The sequence below is a fragment of the Vigna radiata genome, chromosome 4 (genome assembly GCF_000741045.1).
Source record: "Vigna radiata var. radiata cultivar VC1973A chromosome 4, Vradiata_ver6, whole genome shotgun sequence".
NCBI classification, from domain to species: Eukaryota; Viridiplantae; Streptophyta; class Magnoliopsida; order Fabales; family Fabaceae; genus Vigna; species Vigna radiata.
Window position 1 is genome coordinate 4,685,162 of NC_028354.1, and position 20,512 is coordinate 4,705,673.

The following is a 20,512-nucleotide window of genomic DNA, read 5'->3' on the forward strand; positions in this document are numbered from 1 at the left end:
ACCAGATATTGATTTCAGGTTTCGTTCCCATCTCCTCTCTCCATTAATGGTTAGGTTTTAATTCCACAATGATTAACAAAAAGTTTATACAAAAATATATTATATTAAATATATATTTTTTTTGTTTTTCAGGATAAGGTAAAATATTTATTAAACATGGTGGACAAGTAATGCTTTTGAAGAAAGAGCCAACAAAATTAAGGGAGTTTTTATAAATTAGACAAATCTGGTGCTGAGTAAGAAAGATTTATCTGATCCTAATGTTGAACTGTTGAGGTGAAAGAGATAACAGAAACAGTGAAATTGGTTCCCCTTTATCAAAACAGGGGAAAGCTCCCTCTTTTTTGTCTTTTTCTTTTGCTGCTGTTACTGTGCTACTGATCTTCGCTCACCAACAGGTAAGCCAAAACAAGATCTGTAATCAATATCAGAGGTTGTCATCAACTTTGTTCTAATCGCAGTGAATATCAGAGTATATTTTTATGTAGGGGTTTAGATTTGAACACATGGGTATATGTTCTTATCACAACGTATTAAGCTTCTCATGATTATTTCTAGTTAATGTTCGTTAATTGCCTATACGTGGATTCCATGAGCTTTATTTTATTTTTTAGTTCTGTGAGCAAAAGTTTTGGATTCCAAGTTTCGTGGTGGTGTTAGGCTTAGTCAACTGGTTGTAAATAAACACTGTTCTGTGCCCGACCCAATTGAGATTTAAGATTTTGTTCTAGTCGGTTTCTGTGTCACCATCTTCTAGAATTAGGGTTTGTGTTTGAGTTCCAAGAATGAATAGTTCGGGTTTGGGTGGAGGCTTTTTGTCTGGTCCTAGCGGGGCTATTTTGGACTTGGAATCTTCATTTCATAGACATCAACAGACTCAACTTGGTCATCCATCTATTACTGGTCAACAACACTTGAATATCATGGGTGGTCTCGAAAGTGATCACCCCATTGGCCTAATTGAAGTGAAAAATTTGAATGCCGGGTTGAATTTTGCTAAAGGAAAGGCAATTGCTCCTTCCAATAGTAATGAGTTGAGTGAGGAGGACGAACCTAGCTATGCAGAAGAAGGGAATTGTGAGAACCTGGATGGTGGGAAGAGCAAAAAGGGATCTCCTTGGCAGCGAATGAAGTGGACAGATAATGTGGTTAGGCTTCTTATTACAGTGGTGAGTTGTGTCGGTGATGATGGCACTATTGGGGGCGTGGATGGTCATAAAAGGAAACCTGGGGTTTTACAGAAGAAAGGCAAGTGGAAAACAGTCTCCAAGATAATGATAAGCAAGGGTTGCCATGTGTCGCCACAGCAGTGTGAGGACAAGTTCAATGACTTAAATAAGAGATACAAGAGGTTAAATGACATACTTGGAAGGGGAACTTGTTGTCAAGTGGTTGAGAATCCTGCATTAATGGATTCAATACCTAACCTGTCGACTAAGATGAAGGATGACGTTAGGAAGATCCTGAGCTCAAAACACCTGTTTTATAAGGAGATGTGTGCCTACCATAATGGGCAAAGAATACCAAATTGTAATGAACTTGATTTACAGGGTTATTCTATGGAGCATGGGAAGGACTCAAGAAGAGAAAATAATGGATCTGAAGATGAAGATAACAATGATAGCGAGGATGATGAGTTGGAAGATGAAATTAATATTAATGCACACGAGGATGGAGGGAGGATGCAGGAACTCTGTGATAGAAATATATTAAGTGAGGAGGATGGCCATTTTGGTCCACAAACTTCTCGGATGGACAAATTTGAGGTTGAAATGGCAAGAGTTTTTCAAGACCCCGGGAAGTCATTACGCGAACAAAGAGAGTGGATTAAAATCCAGATGTTGCAGCTTCAAGAGCAAAATATCAGCTACCAAGCCCAAGCTCTTGAACTTGAGAAACAACGGCTTAAGTGGTTAAGATACTGCAGCAAGAAGGACAGAGAGCTGGAGAGACTGAGATTGGAGAACAAAAGAATGAAATTAGAAAATGAGCGCAGGATCTTGAAACTGAAACAAAAAGAGCTAGAGACAGATTTCAGTACATCTGAAATGTCTTTAGACCCTGCCTCTATAGGAATCAACCGGCCGCAGGGGAGGGAGCATATCAGCTTAGGCAGACAACAGTAGCCGCTTTTCAGAAAGGATCAGCGGTTATTGCTTAAATGAGGTACAAAATGAATCCGTTTCGTTTAAAATGTTTAAGAATTTGCGGTTACAGTTATAGTGTTACATGGTGGGTTACTAGGCTGTAGATATAAAATTGCATTAACATAGTAAATGAATGATGTATCAATTTGTTCAAAGCTTCCAACCATATTGTTGAGAAGAGAGTTCAGTTGACAATATATGTTATTTATTTTTTTTTTTTATATCTTTTGCAGTGCTGTGGCGCTAGCAACTTAGCTGAGATGCGCAAATTCATTTGGAATGTGAATGTTATTGCTCAACTAGTTGTGTGCTTTACCTCATTTAATCACTATATATTGGCATACGGGATTTTGCCTTTATGACAGAAAAGAAGGATGTTGCTCCAAGACACTTAGCTCTTATTGGTCATCAATTCACCATTGATGTGGCTTTGATTTGTTTTTGTCAACGTAATTGTAACTGTTACACTTGTATCCACATGCCACATGCGTTATTTTTGGCCTTAAAGCTGCATATTGTACACAAAAATAATTGTGCAACTCGGGGAAAAAGGTTACAAGCATCCCTGGAGTATGCATCGACTTGAATTTGTAACTTTTTTGGTACAGTCTTTATTATAACTTTGTTACCTTAAGCTGCCACATGAAGAATGCTTGATTCATTTTTAACTATGTATTTTCCAAAGCACCTTCGTGAAAGCTTTCTAGTCTTTGAAAACTTAGTTGTTTCGGTCCACATTTTTTTTTAATTGTCACCGGTGCAGTATTGCTATTCCGTTCTCCCCTTATTGTTATTTTATTGTCTGCTTCCTGTTTAGCATATAGGTTCTGGACCGTTCAACGGGATGGTGTGTCTGCCTTTGATTACTTTAGCAGAAATAATTTTTTGAAAGGTTTCTTCAAGAAGATTTTAACCATATAAAATAATCTGATAGGCTAAGTGGGTGTTGGGTTTCACCTCCAACAATTTAGTACTTGTTACTAGACGGAACAAACAGAACCTATCATTTTATGCTTCTGCGTCAATAGTGGAAAGGACTCAATTTTAGATCCAAGGCAACGGAGGTTCAAACATTATTTGAAACATTGAGTACATACTTTTTCGTCCGAAACCTTGATCACTTAAATGCAGAAATTTGCTAGTTTTAGAGTATGCGAACATATTGCCTTATTAAAATATAATTTAAAGTCGAAATCATTTATGTCAGTCTTTAATCCTGATCACCAAATCAGAACCAGTGGTTTATTCTGCATTTTTTTTTTCTTGATAACTTGTCGTTTTCGTCAATTTTGGGCGATTTCAAGTGGAAATGTTTATATGATAAACAAACAGGCTTCTAATTTATTAAAAAAATTTGTCCAACTTGAAAAGTCTTGGGCAAACAAGTCAATGCCAGAAATTTCCATGAAACCTTCAGTTTCAGTTTTCAAGAAGTGGAAGCTCATTTTGCAGCAATAACTATTACAATATAATATGCAAAATCAATCTATAGCTCCAAAACCGTAGGATTTGTGCCTACCACTGTACAGCCGTAAGATTTACAGGTTGATACTAACTAAGGAGAAAGAACATTTTTCAACTTATTATGATAACGGTTCGAGACTCCCTAACTTCAGGAGCCTGTATGGTTTTCATTCAAACGCTTCTTTCTTAATGTCTTATCTCTGTTCTCATTCAAGAACTCAAGACGAAAGATACAATCTGTCAGTGTTTGGTTTGGCTTTAATTTGCGTTTCTATTTATAACCTTGTTCGTATTGATTGACGAGTTAGTTTCTGTTATTTTGTCCTTTTAACTCTTGGATCATGGCTTAAGCTGGTTTGTCTATCTATTTTGATCGATTTATGTTTATTTAAGACACTCTGTTTACTTGATTCCATAGCTGATTGTTAAATAGCTGTATTTCAAATTCAAGTGTGGTTCTAACTGCATACATTTTGACCTATAAATTTCATCATATTTGGACTGAATATGGATGAATTTCTTTGACAAAGTCGTTCTCTACTGATCAACTACTCAAGCAATGATGAATTTCATCATATTCTTTTGTAGTTTAAAGTATTTCTAAGCATTCAACTACTCAAGCAATGATGATTGATAAACAACAGCACCCAAGGATCGAGCAAAAGCTTGCTGGGCAGCTTCACTTGAGATCCAACTCCAACCTTTCCCCACATGTTGGAACCTGTTACGGAGGTTTGAAAAGGCTAGCTCTGTTTCAGCAGCGATTCTCACTAGCAAAATTTTCAAATGCAGGGTTACAGTTCCCTGTCATGCCTGCATGCAAACCCACAAACTACATGCATTCTGCAGGTTCACCAGTGTTCATCCCATCGCCCTCGGAGAAAAACTGGGGAAGGTTTGCCACTGATTTTCTCATGGGTGGAGTTTCTGCGGCAGTGTCCAAGAGTGCAGCTGCTCCCATTGAGCGTGTAAAGCTTCTCATTCAAAATCAGGATGAGATGATCAAAGCGGGCAGGCTCTCTGAACCCTACAAGGGCATTGGAGATTGCTTTGGAAGAACAATCAAAGACGAAGGGTTTGTTTCATTGTGGAGAGGGAACACTGCTAATGTTATCCGTTACTTCCCAACACAGGTATATTTGTCATTCCAACGTGAAACTTTGTATGGTTGAGACCTACTATGTGTTCATGGACTTGCTCGATTATTACGAACATAGTTGAGTTTTATAAACTCTCGAAAGGCTCAGTTCTCTGTGAAATATCAGAACAGAGAGATTGACATGAAACATGAGTAAATTTTTTAATGTCATCACAGAGAGATTGAAATGAACTAGGAATCATAAATTAAAAAAACTTGGCAGCACGTTGGTGAAGACTGAGTGAGATCATGAACAGTTGGTTTCATACAATGCAATGATTTCTCCATTCTTATGGTTCTGGTATTTGGATTTTGCATATCTGAAATACCACGTTTATATCAGTCGCATACATTAAGTCAAAATTTTCAATTAGATTAAGAAATAATGAAGTCAACTATGTATCACTCATTGATTATCTTCAATCATGGAGATATAAGATCATATACAATCATTCTCCTTCATTAATATTCTTTTGTCTTGACGTGGGTTTCTATCCATTCTCTTCGTGACATTAAACAAATTTTCTGGTTTAGAGTAAGAACTAATAAAACGTGTATCATGTAAAAATTAGCTTGAACTACGGTGACCTAAGACCATACAATGATATATCGTCCATTAATCATTAAGCTTGTGACTACTGTCTAATGCTTTTATATAGGCCTTGAATTTTGCATTTAAAGACTACTTTAAGAAGCTGTTCAACTTCAAGAAAGACAGGGATGGATACTGGAAATGGTTTGCAGGGAACGTAGCATCTGGTGGTGCAGCAGGAGCTGTGTCTTTGGTGTTTGTATATTCATTGGATTACGCTCGAACCCGCCTTGCCAATGATGCCAAGGCTGGAAAGAAGGGTGGAGAGAGGCAATTCAATGGCTTGATCGATGTGTACAGGAAGACTCTTCAATCAGACGGTGTTGCTGGCCTCTACCGTGGCTTCAACGTCTCTTGCGTTGGAATCATTGTTTACCGTGGTTTATATTTTGGCATGTATGATTCTCTGAAACCAGTGGTCTTGGTGGGAACTTTGCAGGTAAAGCATTATACTTTTCATGGTCCCTTTTTTGTCACCTTGGTTAGTTTGTTCGATATTTTCATTTCTATTTTTTCAGGATAGTTTCTTGGCTAGCTTTGCTCTGGGGTGGCTGGTTACTATCAGTGCAAGCATTGCCTCGTACCCCCTGGATACGGTTCGCAGAAGAATGATGATGACATCGGGTGAAGCTGTGAAGTACAAAAGCTCTTTGGATGCATTCTCGCAAATCGTGAAGAATGAAGGTTCAAAATCTCTCTTCAAGGGTGCCGCCGCAAACATCCTTCGTGCAGTTGCAGGTGCTGGTGTGCTTGCTGGTTATGACAAACTTCAGTTACTTGTTCTTGGAAAGAAGTATGGTTCTGGTGGGGCTTGATTACCACAAGTGTCATATACTGAATATCTGTGGTACCAAAACTGCATTCAAAGTCAAGTGTTTTATTTATTCATGTGCAATTACATATATATATATATATATATATATATATATATATATATATATATATATATATATATATATATATATATATATATATATATATATATATATNATATATATATATATATATATGTGTATATATGTGTATATGTATATGTATGTGTGTGAAAAGTATTGAGAAAAGGGATAAATATTTGTGGCAAAACGACATATGTACCTATCCGATCGCATGTAAAAAGTAATATATATGGTTCTTTTCTAAAGGATTTTTCATCGATAATTCTTATAATTTTAAATTCAATTAGATATAAATATCACAATAGCACTAATAAACTCTTTCTTTGTTTTCATCAAACACATAGGAAGTAACAAGAAATTTAACACAAGATTATAGTTAATCTTAATTTCAATTTTATGTTAAAATTAACTCATAAATATAGTAAAATCTTGTTTCTTGAATCATCAACAAACAATCATGTATTTAGTTCAAGAATCTAAAATTACTAGAATTACTAATGAATTGTGTTTTAGCACTTCAAAAGACATTCAATTTCAATTTAGGTTCAAAAGAAATTTTCAATACTTAAAAAACCAATAATCATGAGTGATTAAGTCAAAATAACATTAAACATAAAAATCAAATATTAAAGTTGAAATGGAACAACATATGTAAAAAAAATAGATCAGATTTAATTTATTACATCTAATTTTAACATTAGGTTTAACTTTCCATAAAAGAAATAAAAGAGAAATTGAAAGCAATGCACATTATTTCCTAAAGTTCTTAGCAACTATTACATGCTCCCATTGTGCCCCCTTCCCACCTATACCTCAAATTTGTAAATTATCTCCTTTATCAAATCCTAAATGGATATAGCGCCATGAATGAAGATTAAAGATCCAAAGGAAAGTGTGAGAACTTCTTAATATCCTAAACAATATTCAAAGACCTCTCTTTGTCATTTTCGATAAAAATAAACTATGAGGAAGAAAATGAGTCAAACCAATATATGAATAATATCATATTTTGACATCTAAGTATAGTGGATGTCATCGAATATAACACGAAAAAAGACTCTATGTCAAATCACTACATAAATATGACTTTGTAAAAGCCAATAATACCCAACACCAGGTTTGGTCATCCAACTTCAAAATAGATAAAAATAATATTGTTAATATATATATATATATATATATATATATATATATATATATATATATATATATATATATATATATATTCCATCCAATGATAAATGAATGAATTTGTAAAGCACTAAAAGCATGAAGAAAATATAATTCCTATTGCATTTGAGCAAATTAGGTTTCCATGTTTATAGAAAATATGTGTTCACTTTGTAAAATTTAAGGTTGGACTTTGTTATGATGTAATATATTTTTTAGTTTTTTTTTTATGTATTTAATTTAATAAATACTTGTTAATTATCTACATATTTCGCAAATATTAAGTGGTTATGTCAACTACCAATAACGTATCATCATAATCATATTTTATAGGTATATCTTAAAGTATCAATTAACTTTTGCTTACCCTGATTAATTCATGTCTGGAAAATTTGGTTGATAATTTTTGGTGGAACTTTTTTCTTATCACATTCTTTTTATATGTAAGATTTAGATTTAATTTCATGACTTTATTTTAAGAGAATCGAATTCAATATCATTTATGTCAGTATAGTTATGGCAACAGCTTAGCAGTTAGTGTTATAATGACATATCCCATGCCAAAACTTTCTCCTTATCTCTTAAACCAATAATTCTAAAGGGTAATGATACTTTTACATCCATGACAAATTTTTGACACCGTTACATATTATATTCTGGGTGATTTACGTGGTTTAAAAAATAAAATGACAGAATGACGTGATTCAATGTATAGTAATAGACCGAAAATCAATGTACAAATAAGTGGGTAGTTTAGGTTAACTGGAGGACATCTTTGAATCTGTCACTTGTTTTGAACTCCATAGTTTATTTTTAACCAATTTTATTAAATAAAATTCATTAATTATCATTTAAGAACACATTTATATCGAAGTCCATCCTGAACGAAACGTTTTTCTTTGAAGTGATGGTGCAGAAAGGAAAGTGATAGCAATATACAAATAACTGGATAGTGTAAGCTAACTTTTAGCACCAAGAAGACATCTTTGAATCTGTCACTTGTTTTGAACTCGACAGTAAATGTACGTCATTATGTTATTTTATTTTTTAAAACACACGGACCATCCAAAATGTGACATGTGGTGATGTAAAAAATTGATCACATTCTGGATGTCAAAGTATGATTACCCGATTCTAAAGGATGAAAACCCAATTGTTTTACAAGATATCATTCATATCCTGTCTTCTATATAAGATAAAAGTACAAATAATTTTAGTTCCTTTATTCTTAATTTAAACTTTTAATACTTATTCGAAAATATAGGTATTTAATCTTTTTACTTTAAAATTCATTATCTTAATCTAACAATCTATATTAAGACATTGATAGTTAAAATATTATAATGATACAAAAAACCAATCAGAATACATCATATGTGCTTTTAAAAGAAAAAAAAATGTATCGCATGTGGGTTAGTATTAATACTTTAGACATCAAAGTCTTAATTTAAACAATTGGATAAAAATCATTCATTTTAAAAAAAATTAAAAGACTAAACTTTTATTTTAAAAACAGAGAAACTAAAAATTAAGGATTTGAAAAATTAGAGACTAACCTAATAAAAAAATGGCTCTGCCATGAGTCATGCCACTCCTCTGCACAGAACATATCCCTTGAGGAGAAGCAGCGAATCTTTGGAAATAGTTTATTAATTACTTGGCGAATGTCTGGTGGCTATTCTTTATTTCTTCATCTTCGGGCTTCACCAATGCAGACAAAAGGACTGTGCTGTGATTGGAATATGTCAATATAAGTTATACTTTTCGTGTTTCGCTTCACTTCCACGCCAGCACTTGCTCATTCATATCAATTCAGCTTCATTTTCTCACATGCCTCGCACTATCTTTTCCATGTGTTCTCCTCTTTGGTGCAGTGTGCACAGTTTGCCATCCAAAGAACACTAAAAAGAAAAGTAAATTAGACAAAAATGAACTTGCATTGATGAGACATATATTCCGAGAACTGAAGTGCACCACTTTGTTATTTTTAATTATCTAGAAAATAAAATTCACTTGATCTGTGATGAATATTTCCAGAGGAATAAGCTATAAATGACATGAGTTCAATTTTGGGATGAGAAATTCACACACTTAAAAATAATAAATACATAGTTTATGTGTCATGACTTCTTATCAACTATTGACCTAGTAGCTTAGGACAAGAATATATTAGGATTTCAATCAAACGACCATTAAGTCAAATGTAAGAAATGATTTAATGGTCATGAATACTTAAAAACTTTAAGTATCACCTATAATCAAGTTTATAGGTAAAGTATGATTAAGTCTATAATAGTTATAAGTTCATATCAAAACTTATAAATAGAAGTCTGAGATGAAGAGATAAGTGATTGTATTTATTGAAAATTTAAGAATATACTGTGCTAACGAAACAAATATTATACTAACTTGAGCTTAGAGGATTTTGGTAAGTACATCACCAAACATTAAGAACCTAAAAAAACTTTGTAACCAAAATTGAAGATGTTTTACGAGTTGTAAAAATACTTACAAAATCTCATACCGCAATTTCCTGAAACGTGTAGATCACTGTCCTTAAGGACTTATCCGCGGTGTATTGCGCAAGTCTCTCAAGATACAACAGAAATTTCTTGAAAATATTCGAGGATCACAATACTACCAAGAAACTCTAATAGAGTTTATAAAATATTATAACATTAAGTGTGAATAAGTGTTTTAACTATGATCCATAATCCTACACCCAAAACCTTTTTCTTCCTTACATTATACTCAATTTTCTCATTATTAGTTAATATAAGTCTTAAACTCATTTTTATTTTCAATCAGTTTTTACTTATGCTAATTACTACTATCCTTTTTTTATTGTTATTACGAAACACACTTGCTTAATCATCCATAAAAAAAAGACTTTTCTAATACCAATATTACATAAACTCAATTCACACATAAAATATTAACACTATATCCAACCAAGAAACTTAAAACAATGAATTTATAATGTTTTTTGTGCTAAACTTTTTCATCACATTTAATTTAATGTAACTTAGACTTCACATCTAAATTGTGAAGTGTATGAGTGCTTAAAAAAGACATAGGATGATATGATATAATAATTAAAAATAAAATAAATTTTCTATAAGACTGTTTTCACAATATATATTAAGAAAAATGTTTATAAATTATTTTTAATCTGTTGAGCTGAGTTAATATATTATAAATAAATAAATATAATGGTTAAATAAATACATAAAATAAAAGAGAAAAAACAGAAACGGTTGGAGAAGAGGTGCGATGCAGGTGATCATGATCTATATCAAATGGAGTTGGCGTGTTCCTTGAAGAAGTGCTTAAAGGTGGAGAAAGCAGAGTTAACAGAGGAAGTTACAAAGCTTTTCATTCGTTCGTTCTTGGTTCATTCATTTTCATTCGGCACCAAAAGAGATCAAGGTCAGTTTCTTCATATTCCTTCCATTCAATTCACTTTTTTCATCTTATACTCATGCATTCCATTTTCATCTTCACTTCACCTATCACCATTTTTTTTTTTACAGTTCTAGAATCAACGCAACTGCGACTGCGAGACTTACGCTCTAATTCTCTGCTTCCGTCCAACTAAACAGGTACTCCTCGTTGAGTTTCTCTTTTCTTCTCCAGAGATCGAAGATTTCACTATTCGTTCCACGCGATCTTATTCATCGTTGCATAACTAACTACCTCGAGAGTGTTTAAGCTCTGTTTCCTTTTCCTCTTGATTAGTGCGCTTTCAAGTTTACCGTGAAAATGCTTCATGCAACTTTGTTCCTCTTTTTAGAATCTGGCGAATGCAAAAATTATGCAATAACGTCGTTCATATCCACTGATTGGTTTATATGTAGTGTATGTTAGGATTTTAATTTTGTTCAGTAATAACTACATTAAAATTGTTACTGTACCTTAATTGTTTCATTATTTTCGAGATCAATAACTATGAGTAGTGATGTACTACTTATTATTGACTTTCATAGTTATTGTAATTAGGACAATAATTATTTGGGCTTTACAAACTACAGTATCTAGAAAGACCTAAGCATTTCTTTATCTCAAAATTCAGGGTAGCTGAGTGATCTGGTGTTGATTGCTTCAGTTTTACTGACGAACATGCGGAATTGAATACTTGAATTCACTCTACAAATTACCTGTATGTGAATTCATTCTGCACATTACCTTTCGTGATTCACTCTGCAGATTACTTGTCCGTGAATTCACTCTGCAGATTCACCATTTTCTGTAAACTCACATTACTGATTCACTATTTTCTTTGAATTCACTCTACAGAGTACTTGTCCGGCAGATAAAATTCAAGATCAGTTAGAATCCACACATGGAGGTCCGTTACAATAACATGAGCTATCCCTACAGCACAGCAGGAAGCTTTATTGAATATGTTGAAGGTCTTACATACGAACATGTTAACTTCATTTTTTCTGGTGCCTCACATGCTCAGGTACCTTCATAGATATTATCTACATTATGTTTGGATATTGATAGATTTGTTGGGATACATAGCTAAGTTTGATATACATTGTAGAACTTTTTAAATATAGAATAAAGGTCTTCTTTTAAAGGGTTTATATACAATATTATTCATGATATTTTCGTACGAGTAGAACTTTGGTTGAAAGTTGCAAGTAAAAAAGTTTCCATATATATACAGGAGAGTTCATACCCTTCAAGTTCGACTACAAGCTTTGACAAATCTGGGCTGTCTGAACCAGGCAGTACCTCGTACTATCAGGATAGTAATGGTTACGAGGTGAATTATCATGAGCAATTGATGGATGAGTATAGAAGGCACTCGGAAAACTCTGCAACAATCAATGAACAGATGGCAACAATACGTATAGAAAGGGAAGAAGGAGTAAACAATGTGTCACTAGACAGTTCTACTGAATGTAAGCTAGAGAGTTTCATCACTTGATAATTTTCGCCAAATATATTATCCACTTAAACCCCTTTTGTAGATCTGTAGTTTAATACCAATGTATAAAATAAAATGTGTGCTCAAGATTAAAACAAATCCATCTTTTTTCTTTCAGGTCCGAGAAGGCATCATAATGATTTCAATGACTATGAGGTATTTTTATTAAATTTCTTGTGCATTAAATATTTAAATAATTAAATGGGTATTCTTTCAACATTGAAGTTGTCTCTATGCCTACAACACAATCACTAATTAATTAGAATGAGCTAAGCCCTTTTTTCATAAATTTTTTCAGGTCAGTTGGGAAGACAATATTGATCCTGACAACATGACCTATGAGGTTGGACTGAAAATAATAGCCTTCCTTTTGTTGTCCACATATATTTCTCCCTTAAAAGTAAACTAATCTTATATTTGGTTTCTTAAAAGTATACAACCAATATTCTAGATGTATATAATGGTATGTTTTACAATTGTTTTGAACCTTTTCCTTTTTTGTCGTCTTTGGCTTCACTCTTGCAAGGCTTTCTCCTTCGTTTCTTCCAGCACAATGCATTATGTTATATCCACACTACTACTGCATCATTTTCCCAAAAAAATGTTCAAAAGTTGTATAATGGTAGTTATAATCCAGAAACTTGATTTTTTATTATGGTTTTAACAAGTGCTTATAATAGTTACAGAGGAGACAGTTGTGGGATTGATTTAGCAATTAGGACATTTTGTCACTCATCATAGTTGCAAGTAAGGAAGGCGCTGCAAAACCTCTATACCATTTTAAAGATTATTTAGTTTAAACAAGATAGCATGATATTGACAACCCTTGCCTTCCCCTATAAAAATAGACTAATAGGATGGTGGAAGCTTTTAAGGGTTCAAAACCAATGAATGGGGTGTTTGAAACAATTATTACGTTCATTGGTTGACGGGGGTTATAATTTGCATGACATGCGTGCCGTTCTGATAATAATTAGTACGTAGTTGTAAAAGTCAAGTTCTTTGTGTCTTTCGTCAGTAGTACAATACTTTTTCTTAATAGTATCCTTTTTCATCTTAGGTATTGAAGAAATTCTGGGACAGTATTCTTTTATCTTTTCTGTAAATCCCTTTCTACTTGTTTACCAGTGAAAATCTAAATTACTTTTTCTATGAACATCTCGATGAATGACAATAGATAAAAGTTGGAAGTACGGACTTCTTTCACTTGGTTTTATTCTTTTAGTTTTTCCTCACATTGATGCCATTTTATTTATCGTAGGAACTACTTGAATTAAGTGAGACGGTTGGAACTGAGTGTCGTGGTCTCACACAAGAACAAATTTCATCGATTCCAGTATCGAAGTACAAGTGTGGCCGCTTTTTCTTCTTTAGGAAGAAGTCACGGGAGGAGAGGTTATTTTCCGTTACTAGATTTTGTTTTAGTTTTCTGAAAAAGAAATTACTTCATATAAGTTTTTCTGTTTAGTAAATTTTTTTCAGAATTATATGCTTTAGCCCTGTTAAACTACATTGTCTAGCAACGAGGTTAATAAATTTGGGTGCGGTAGCAGACAAATGAGACATATTATATAAAAAAAAAAAACAGTAATGGATTTATTAGGTGTTCCAAGTCTATCACTAAGAAATAGAACATGTGCATGTGTAGATTATTCAAGAACTCTATAAATACTTTGGTATGTTGAGCCCATTGCAAACTTGAATTGCAACTAAGTCTTATCTATAGTTTTCTTGACAGAAGAGCAATTATTTGGATATTGACTCCTCCTTAATGTGCTATTCTGATTCATTTTCATGTTTAGATGCGTGATTTGTCAGATGGAATATAGAAGAGGGGAGAAGAGGATGACTTTACCATGCAAACATGCCTATCATGCTAGCTGTGGGAACAAATGGCTTAGCATCAATAAGGCAAGTTGTTTAGGAATGAGATCTCCGAGTGCGTAATAGACTCCGAACTTCAGAATCTATCAAAGCATTACTGAAATAAGAAATACAAATGTTGAAAATTTTATAAATATAAGCATTTTAATGAGAGATCACGAGGCATATAAGAACTAATTTAGGTTTCCCACTGGCAATTACTACTCCCAAATTTTCTTTGTGAAAATCATATTTTTTAGGATTCACGTCAGTTGTTGATTCCCATTAATTTATAATAACGAGTTCGTTAAATACTTGTAGTGCTCAATTTCGCATATGCTGAAATGCGTCTTATCTTCTGTGTTTTTTTTTTTAGGCTTGCCCTATGTGTTACAGAGAGGTGATCGTGGACGTGTCAAAACACAAATAATCACCTTTCAGCGAATAGAAGTACCCTACCTGTACATGATTCGGTTTTTCCCTATGCCTAAATATCTCCTTCTTCTTCTTTTTTATCAGCTATTAAATAATGTATTATATAGGTATAAGGGTTACCCTTTCTCATTTACAAAAATGAAAAATGATCAATCTTTCTTAGTACAACCTACCAAAAAAGTGTGGTTTATTAATATTTAAGTGTATTTATACTAATTATTTCAAAACCACCTTACTAACATATTCCCACTTGCCAAACACATACAAACCATGAAACCATACTTCAGCTTTGGGCAACATTATAAATATGCCTTAAAAACATAAATCATAACTCAATACAAAGCTTGATGTAAACATAGATTCCCTATATGATAAAATCCATAAAACATTCAAGAGGCCAGACACAAAATAAGGACAGAATGCCCAGTGCCCACTGCATAAATGATTGGCAGCTGCTTTTATCGTAAAGGTGGAATTATGTGCTCTAATTTCACCAATTTAGTATTTTTTATTTATTCTGAATTAACATCTGCTATGTGTTTTGAGTACCGAAACCTAAAATAGTGAAGATATTGTTATATGTAATATAGATGCGCGAATGATAGGTTTACACACGTTTTCACCAATATTACTATTAAATTATATAATACTATTATATTCATGTGCACACAAAAATTAGAATCAACCCGATTATCTAGTGATCGTAGATAATCTTTATATCATATATCACTACAGTACACACTATAGAGAAAAGTGTTTTATTTTATTTTTTTTACTTTTGATCAAAAGTTCCTTATATTTTTTATATGATTTTTCTTTCAAATTTTAGAAAAAATGTGAATTATTCCATTTTCTATGATATTGTTATGATTTTAAATTTAAAATACCAAAAACAGGTGTTTTTGAAAAGTGCATAAAAAAATTACAAAAAAGATGGATGCAAATAGCTTTCCCCGAAATTTTTAGCTCTCTTTTTCAGAGGTCAGAGGCCCACAAAAGAACTACTATGTCAAACTGATAATTGCTTTTTGCACCTCTTATTTATTTATTTCTAATAATTGTTTTATTTTTTTTTCTTATTCTTGAAATAAAAGTATTAATAAAATGAGACAATGGTGCAATTAAATATTATATTTATTAAAATAAAAGAGTAGTGTTACTTTCTTAATTTTTATGTTAAGTATGGGAATGAAAATAATTCAAAAGTAGGATTAAAAATAAACGCATTTCACGACACCACCCTCTATTTTCTTTTTTACTAGAAATTATTAAACACGGTCTAGTATATGAATTTCACATATCTTTTAAGTTAGATCAGTCATTAGACAATTATTTTGAGATTAATTTCCATATACTCTTACTGAAAACAAATTATACTTTTAATCAATAATCATCCATATAACCTTTTCAGTACTTATTAAAAAATCAACGACTAATAATGACAATGAATAATTTGATGGCATCATAAAAATTCAATAAATCATAAAGTATTTACTCTATTTTTTATTTCAAAAATGAAAATAGGTTTAAACTCGTGTTGCTAAACTAAAATTACAAAATTAAACAATTTTCTTTCTAATTTAAAACCTTTTTACACATGTATTTTTGTATCCTTCATTTATACATGTATTAAATGATGGATTCAAATATATTGCTATAATATCTATTGATTATTGTGATATGATAACAAAGTAAATTCTTAATAAACATATTTTTTTTCTATAAATATATATAAATAATTGTGTTTAAAAAATCATTATAAAAATTTTCTGAGAAAAAAATAGCTCTATAATTATCGCAACGTTTAATACTGGATGCAATGATTTGACTAAAGGCTAGCGATATCTTTTTGTTTTTTATAACACCGCGATCTTCTATCAATTTATGCAAGAACGTGGTTTCGTGATACACACAACAACAATATTTTTGTCCCTCCAATTTTGAGATAAGTAATACGTTTTCTTTGTTATTTCTTAGCAAAAACTATAGTTTTGTTATTTCTTTGTAATATAGTTGTATTTTTCTATCAACTTAGTTGTTAAATGCTGATTAATAAATAAACTTTAAAATTAACTTCAATCTTACCTTCGTTTTAAATTACTAAAAGTTAATAAATACATAAAACTTGAAAGTAATTTTTATCTTTCAAATCTATTATTTTGAAATAAATTAATACTTACATTTATATAATTGTATTTTAATAAATTCCTTTTATTATAAAATGTAGGAAGAATCTATATGCAATTAAGCACGAAATTGTAAAATCAAATTATTTTAAAGAATTTTATTTTAATTTATTTAAGTCCTATAACTAAATTCAAACTCTCAAGGATCAGACTTTCATTCTACCTTTTACTTCTATAACTAATAATCTAATATCAGATCTTTCTATTTAAAATTTGGTGCTGAGAAACAAACCTTGTTTTTTATTTATTTTTTTATTGAAGAATATTAATAAAGCTTCAAGTACTACACTTATATTTTCTTCTTGTAAAAACTAATGCTGACAAATTGAAATAACAAATCTTCTTAAAAAAATCACTACACCATAAATATCATAATATAATAAATACTTTAGGAAAAAGCTATTTTTTAATTACTTAAAGAGGGAAAGTTAAATAAAGTCAATTAAATACACGCATGAAAGTTAAGAAGAAGCTGTATATGTTTTAATTTTACATCATTATTCAATAACTAATTATTGTATATATGACCACATCCACTTTTTAAATAATATTTATGTAAAAATCAATACAGCGGTTTTTTTTATTAAATTTAAAAATCAAAGAGTTATAATTCTGATACATGGTTTGATCTCCATTGTTTTTAACTACTATTATTATGGTCAAACTCAAATATTACTTTTATGATTCAAACTCTTATTTCAAGTTTTTAGTTAAATAAAAATAACCAACTAACGTGGTTGAAGGACAATCATGCTACTTAAATATATGTATGTGAACAAAAAAAACATATATTAAAATAAGTCAACCTCTTGACTAAGAATCAAATTTTTTCTTAAAGGATATCTCAAATTTAAAAAAAGAAAAAGGAATAAACAAGAATCAGTATATATCAAATTTAAAATAAAATAATGTATGAAATCAATAGCATCGATCAATTTAACTACATAAACAATTGCATTTCAATTCCTGAAATTAAGATATAACATTTGTGAATTCAGGAATTAATTGACCAAACTTTTCATAATTTCCTAATAAAAATATGTTCAACCTATTGAATAGGAGAAAATACAAAAGCTGATTTTAAAAAATCATTCTCGAATATTTATATAAAATCGAATGGCCAAAATTATCTCCCCAAAAAGCTAAAAACTTTGTAAACTCCATATAACAGATTTTATATAATATAATATAGTATTAAAAATATTTTACAGAAAATTAATCTCAACTCTTTGTTTTCCTTGAAAGAGTAAGCATACCAGTGAAATGAAGTATAAAATGGAATAATAATCTTACCCTCTATCCAAAATGGAATGGTTAAAATTGCTTCTTACTATATATCAGAGAAGTTGAGTTTTACAAGATATTATCTATTTTCATGAAATTTAGAGGGAAAGAAATTAGGTTTAAGGAGAACCTGAGGGGAGGGAAGATTATTGATGGCTTCCCACGAAATTGTGAATATAATTCGTTTCCCACAGCTGGCCACACCAACTCGTTGACACTGCCAACATCAATTATTTATGAACCCAGGTTAGATTGGAACTCACCTGCAATGCAATGCTATATAATATGATGCAATTCTCTTTTAGCCAATCCGTATAATAATATGTTTGATTAGGGAATTGAAATTAGAGATACTAAACTAAATGCCAAGTTGAGGGATATCTATGTCCTGATGAGATGAGTAATAGTATAATTAACTCAATTCAAAACTTTATAAGTTGAGGGAGAATGTCTTATAGGAGAGACAACAAGGTCAATATGGATTAAAATTTTAATTACGATCTATAACTGCAAAAGGAATTATCTTCCCCGACTGTTCATCAAATTTTCATCTAATTTCAAAACTAAGATCACTTTAATATCTGCTATATATCTGAGTGCAGATAAATGTACAAGCAGCATGTAATTTGCTACCATATATTATTTCTGACATCCAAACCTAAACTAGGTATTCGGATCGAATCCTTCCCATCACTCAATGACTAATTTGTACCTTAACTTGACAAGAATATGAATCTCCAAATGTCTTTGGCCATGAGTCTATGACAGGCACCAATAGTTAATTTTGATGTGTACGTTAATAAATCTACTATTATTCTAGCACCATGTCAAGAACATAATAAATCAGAGAGAGTAATAAGTGGAGCAAGTTGTGTTTATCTCTACAATTAAAATGACTATCAAAACGCAACGAATGGATCATCTTATATGTAGAACACGTGCCTCTGAAAACACACGATGATGGCAGAGTAACAACAGTAGCAGCATTATCTAATATGTCTAAAACAGTACATATAGCAAGTATAATGAAATCGCTAGGAAAAATGCGTCCTACCTGCAGAGTTCGCACTAGACCAGTAATGTAATGGAAAACTACAATCGGATAGGGAAACCACTCAAAATGCAGCTAAGAACATTAGTTAGTTAGATGCTCAATGTTAATGTGGAAAAAAAAATTAGTCAAGTATCAATAATATTACATCAACAGTTAAACCCTGAAAACCTAGTAAAATGGGGTAACTGATAAAAGGTTCATAAGGCAATATTTTGTACGGATGAGAAAAACAGTAAAATGGTCTACAGTAATCATACCAAGATAAAATTATATTATAACGTCACATTATCATGGGGATAATTTTAATTGTAGTCACTGTCATGACTTGAAAATGTAAGTTTGCCTATTGATAGGGATGTCAGGTAGGTTTTTGTTTTGACCGACACCCTGACATTTGACTTCAATATGATGTTTGGTACTTCTGGCTTGCTCCAATATAATCACTGGTTCTGTAAAGTTTAATGGAAATAATAATAGCTGGCTGCTTTGACACGCATTTTCAAAATTTGATCAAATTCAACTAGTTCTTACGTCCAACCATGCCATTGCCAACCTTCTTTCTTGACTTTGTAAGAGATATGAATTCACATAATGGAGGCCCGCAACTTCAACTCCGAATAATGATTTAAACAAAAAGGGTAATGTGCAGCATGTATATTAAATCCTCAACCAGTCTGTCAATGCATTTTAACAAATAAACAGTATCAGCCATAACTGAAGGTTAACACTATATAAAGGGTTTCGATGCATACTATGCAAATGCAAGAATAGAGCATAGCTCATCTAAACAACGACTGGTGCTGCACACTGACAGAAGATGAGAACATCAGCAGGGCCGAGGCACTGGCCTCGACTCATCTATGGATTGGCATTTTGTCTAATTGCTATCACTGTCGCTGGTGATGATTATAAGCCTTACTATGCATCCCAGCCAACCTATTACTCTCCACCACAGCATGCAAAACACCCACCCCACCATCACAAAAAACCTCCACATGCACACAAATCTCCACATTCACCTTATGTCTATAAGTCACCACCCCCTCCCTCTCCTTCACCCCCACCTCCATACATCTACAAGTCTCCTCCACCACCATCCCCATCACCACCCCCACCATATGTTTATAAATCTCCTCCACCTCCATCTCCTTCACCACCCCCTCCATACGTGTATAAATCTCCTCCACCTCCATCCCCATCACCACCTCCTCCTTATGTTTACAAGTCTCCACCACCTCCATCCCCCTCACCTCCTCCACCATATGTGTACAAGTCTCCTCCTCCACCATCTCCATCACCTCCACCTCCTTATATCTACAAGTCTCCCCCTCCACCATCTCCATC

The 20,512-nt window shown here is 32.2% G+C and overlaps 3 protein-coding genes and 1 long non-coding RNA gene across 15 annotated transcripts in view; 3 read left to right on the plus strand and 1 right to left on the minus strand.

Annotated features, from left to right (window-relative positions):
- The first annotated feature begins 201 nt into the window (after positions 1-201).
- On the plus strand, positions 202-6,230 carry LOC106759326 (ADP,ATP carrier protein 1, mitochondrial). Of its 8 annotated transcripts, XM_014642448.2 has the most exons (5): positions 2,383-3,850; positions 4,200-4,343; positions 4,461-4,744; positions 5,409-5,780; positions 5,860-6,230. In XM_014642448.2, exons 2-5 carry the CDS (start codon positions 4,235-4,237, stop codon positions 6,154-6,156), a joined length of 1,062 nt encoding a protein of 353 aa, XP_014497934.1. In that variant the 5' UTR covers positions 2,383-3,850; positions 4,200-4,234; the 3' UTR covers positions 6,157-6,230. The 8 variants fall into 8 exon arrangements, with proteins under 8 accessions (XP_014497933.1, XP_022635335.1, XP_022635334.1 ...); XM_014642447.2 differs by lacking the exon at positions 2,383-3,850 and adding an exon at positions 202-398 and having other exon boundaries at positions 4,200-4,744; XM_022779615.1 differs by lacking the exon at positions 2,383-3,850 and adding an exon at positions 2,029-2,166 and having other exon boundaries at positions 4,200-4,744.
- A 4,420-nt stretch (positions 6,231-10,650) lies between these two features.
- On the plus strand, positions 10,651-14,888 carry LOC106758673 (E3 ubiquitin ligase BIG BROTHER). 4 transcript variants are annotated; one of them, XM_014641624.2, is made up of 10 exons: positions 10,653-10,836; positions 10,941-11,009; positions 11,480-11,566; positions 11,704-11,872; positions 12,083-12,320; positions 12,465-12,502; positions 12,645-12,689; positions 13,608-13,741; positions 14,149-14,257; positions 14,586-14,886. In XM_014641624.2, exons 4-10 carry the CDS (start codon positions 11,750-11,752, stop codon positions 14,637-14,639), a joined length of 741 nt encoding a protein of 246 aa, XP_014497110.1. In that variant the 5' UTR covers positions 10,653-10,836; positions 10,941-11,009; positions 11,480-11,566; positions 11,704-11,749; the 3' UTR covers positions 14,640-14,886. The 4 variants fall into 4 exon arrangements, with proteins under 4 accessions (XP_014497113.1, XP_014497111.1, XP_014497110.1 ...); XM_014641627.2 differs by lacking the exon at positions 12,645-12,689 and having other exon boundaries at positions 10,651-10,836; positions 14,586-14,888; XM_014641625.2 differs by lacking the exon at positions 11,480-11,566 and having other exon boundaries at positions 10,652-10,836; positions 14,586-14,887.
- A 3,078-nt stretch (positions 14,889-17,966) lies between these two features.
- The window catches only part of LOC106758674, a 5,334-nt gene continuing 2,788 nt past the window's right edge, over positions 17,967-20,512 (minus strand). The window contains exon 3 of the long non-coding RNA XR_002667490.1: positions 17,967-18,331. This is a non-coding gene — a long non-coding RNA (uncharacterized LOC106758674). The remainder of the gene's footprint in view (positions 18,332-20,512) is intronic.
- Positions 19,241-20,512, plus strand: part of LOC106758273 (extensin-3) — a 3,159-nt gene continuing 1,887 nt past the window's right edge. Inside the window, exon 1 of one of the 2 annotated variants that reach the window (XM_022779617.1) lies at positions 19,241-20,470. In XM_022779617.1, coding sequence (XP_022635338.1) covers positions 19,986-20,470 — 485 coding nt within the window. In that variant the 5' untranslated portion in view covers positions 19,241-19,985. Of the gene's footprint in view, positions 20,476-20,512 lie in introns of both variants that reach the window. The other variant, XM_014641211.2, reaches the window with a different exon arrangement.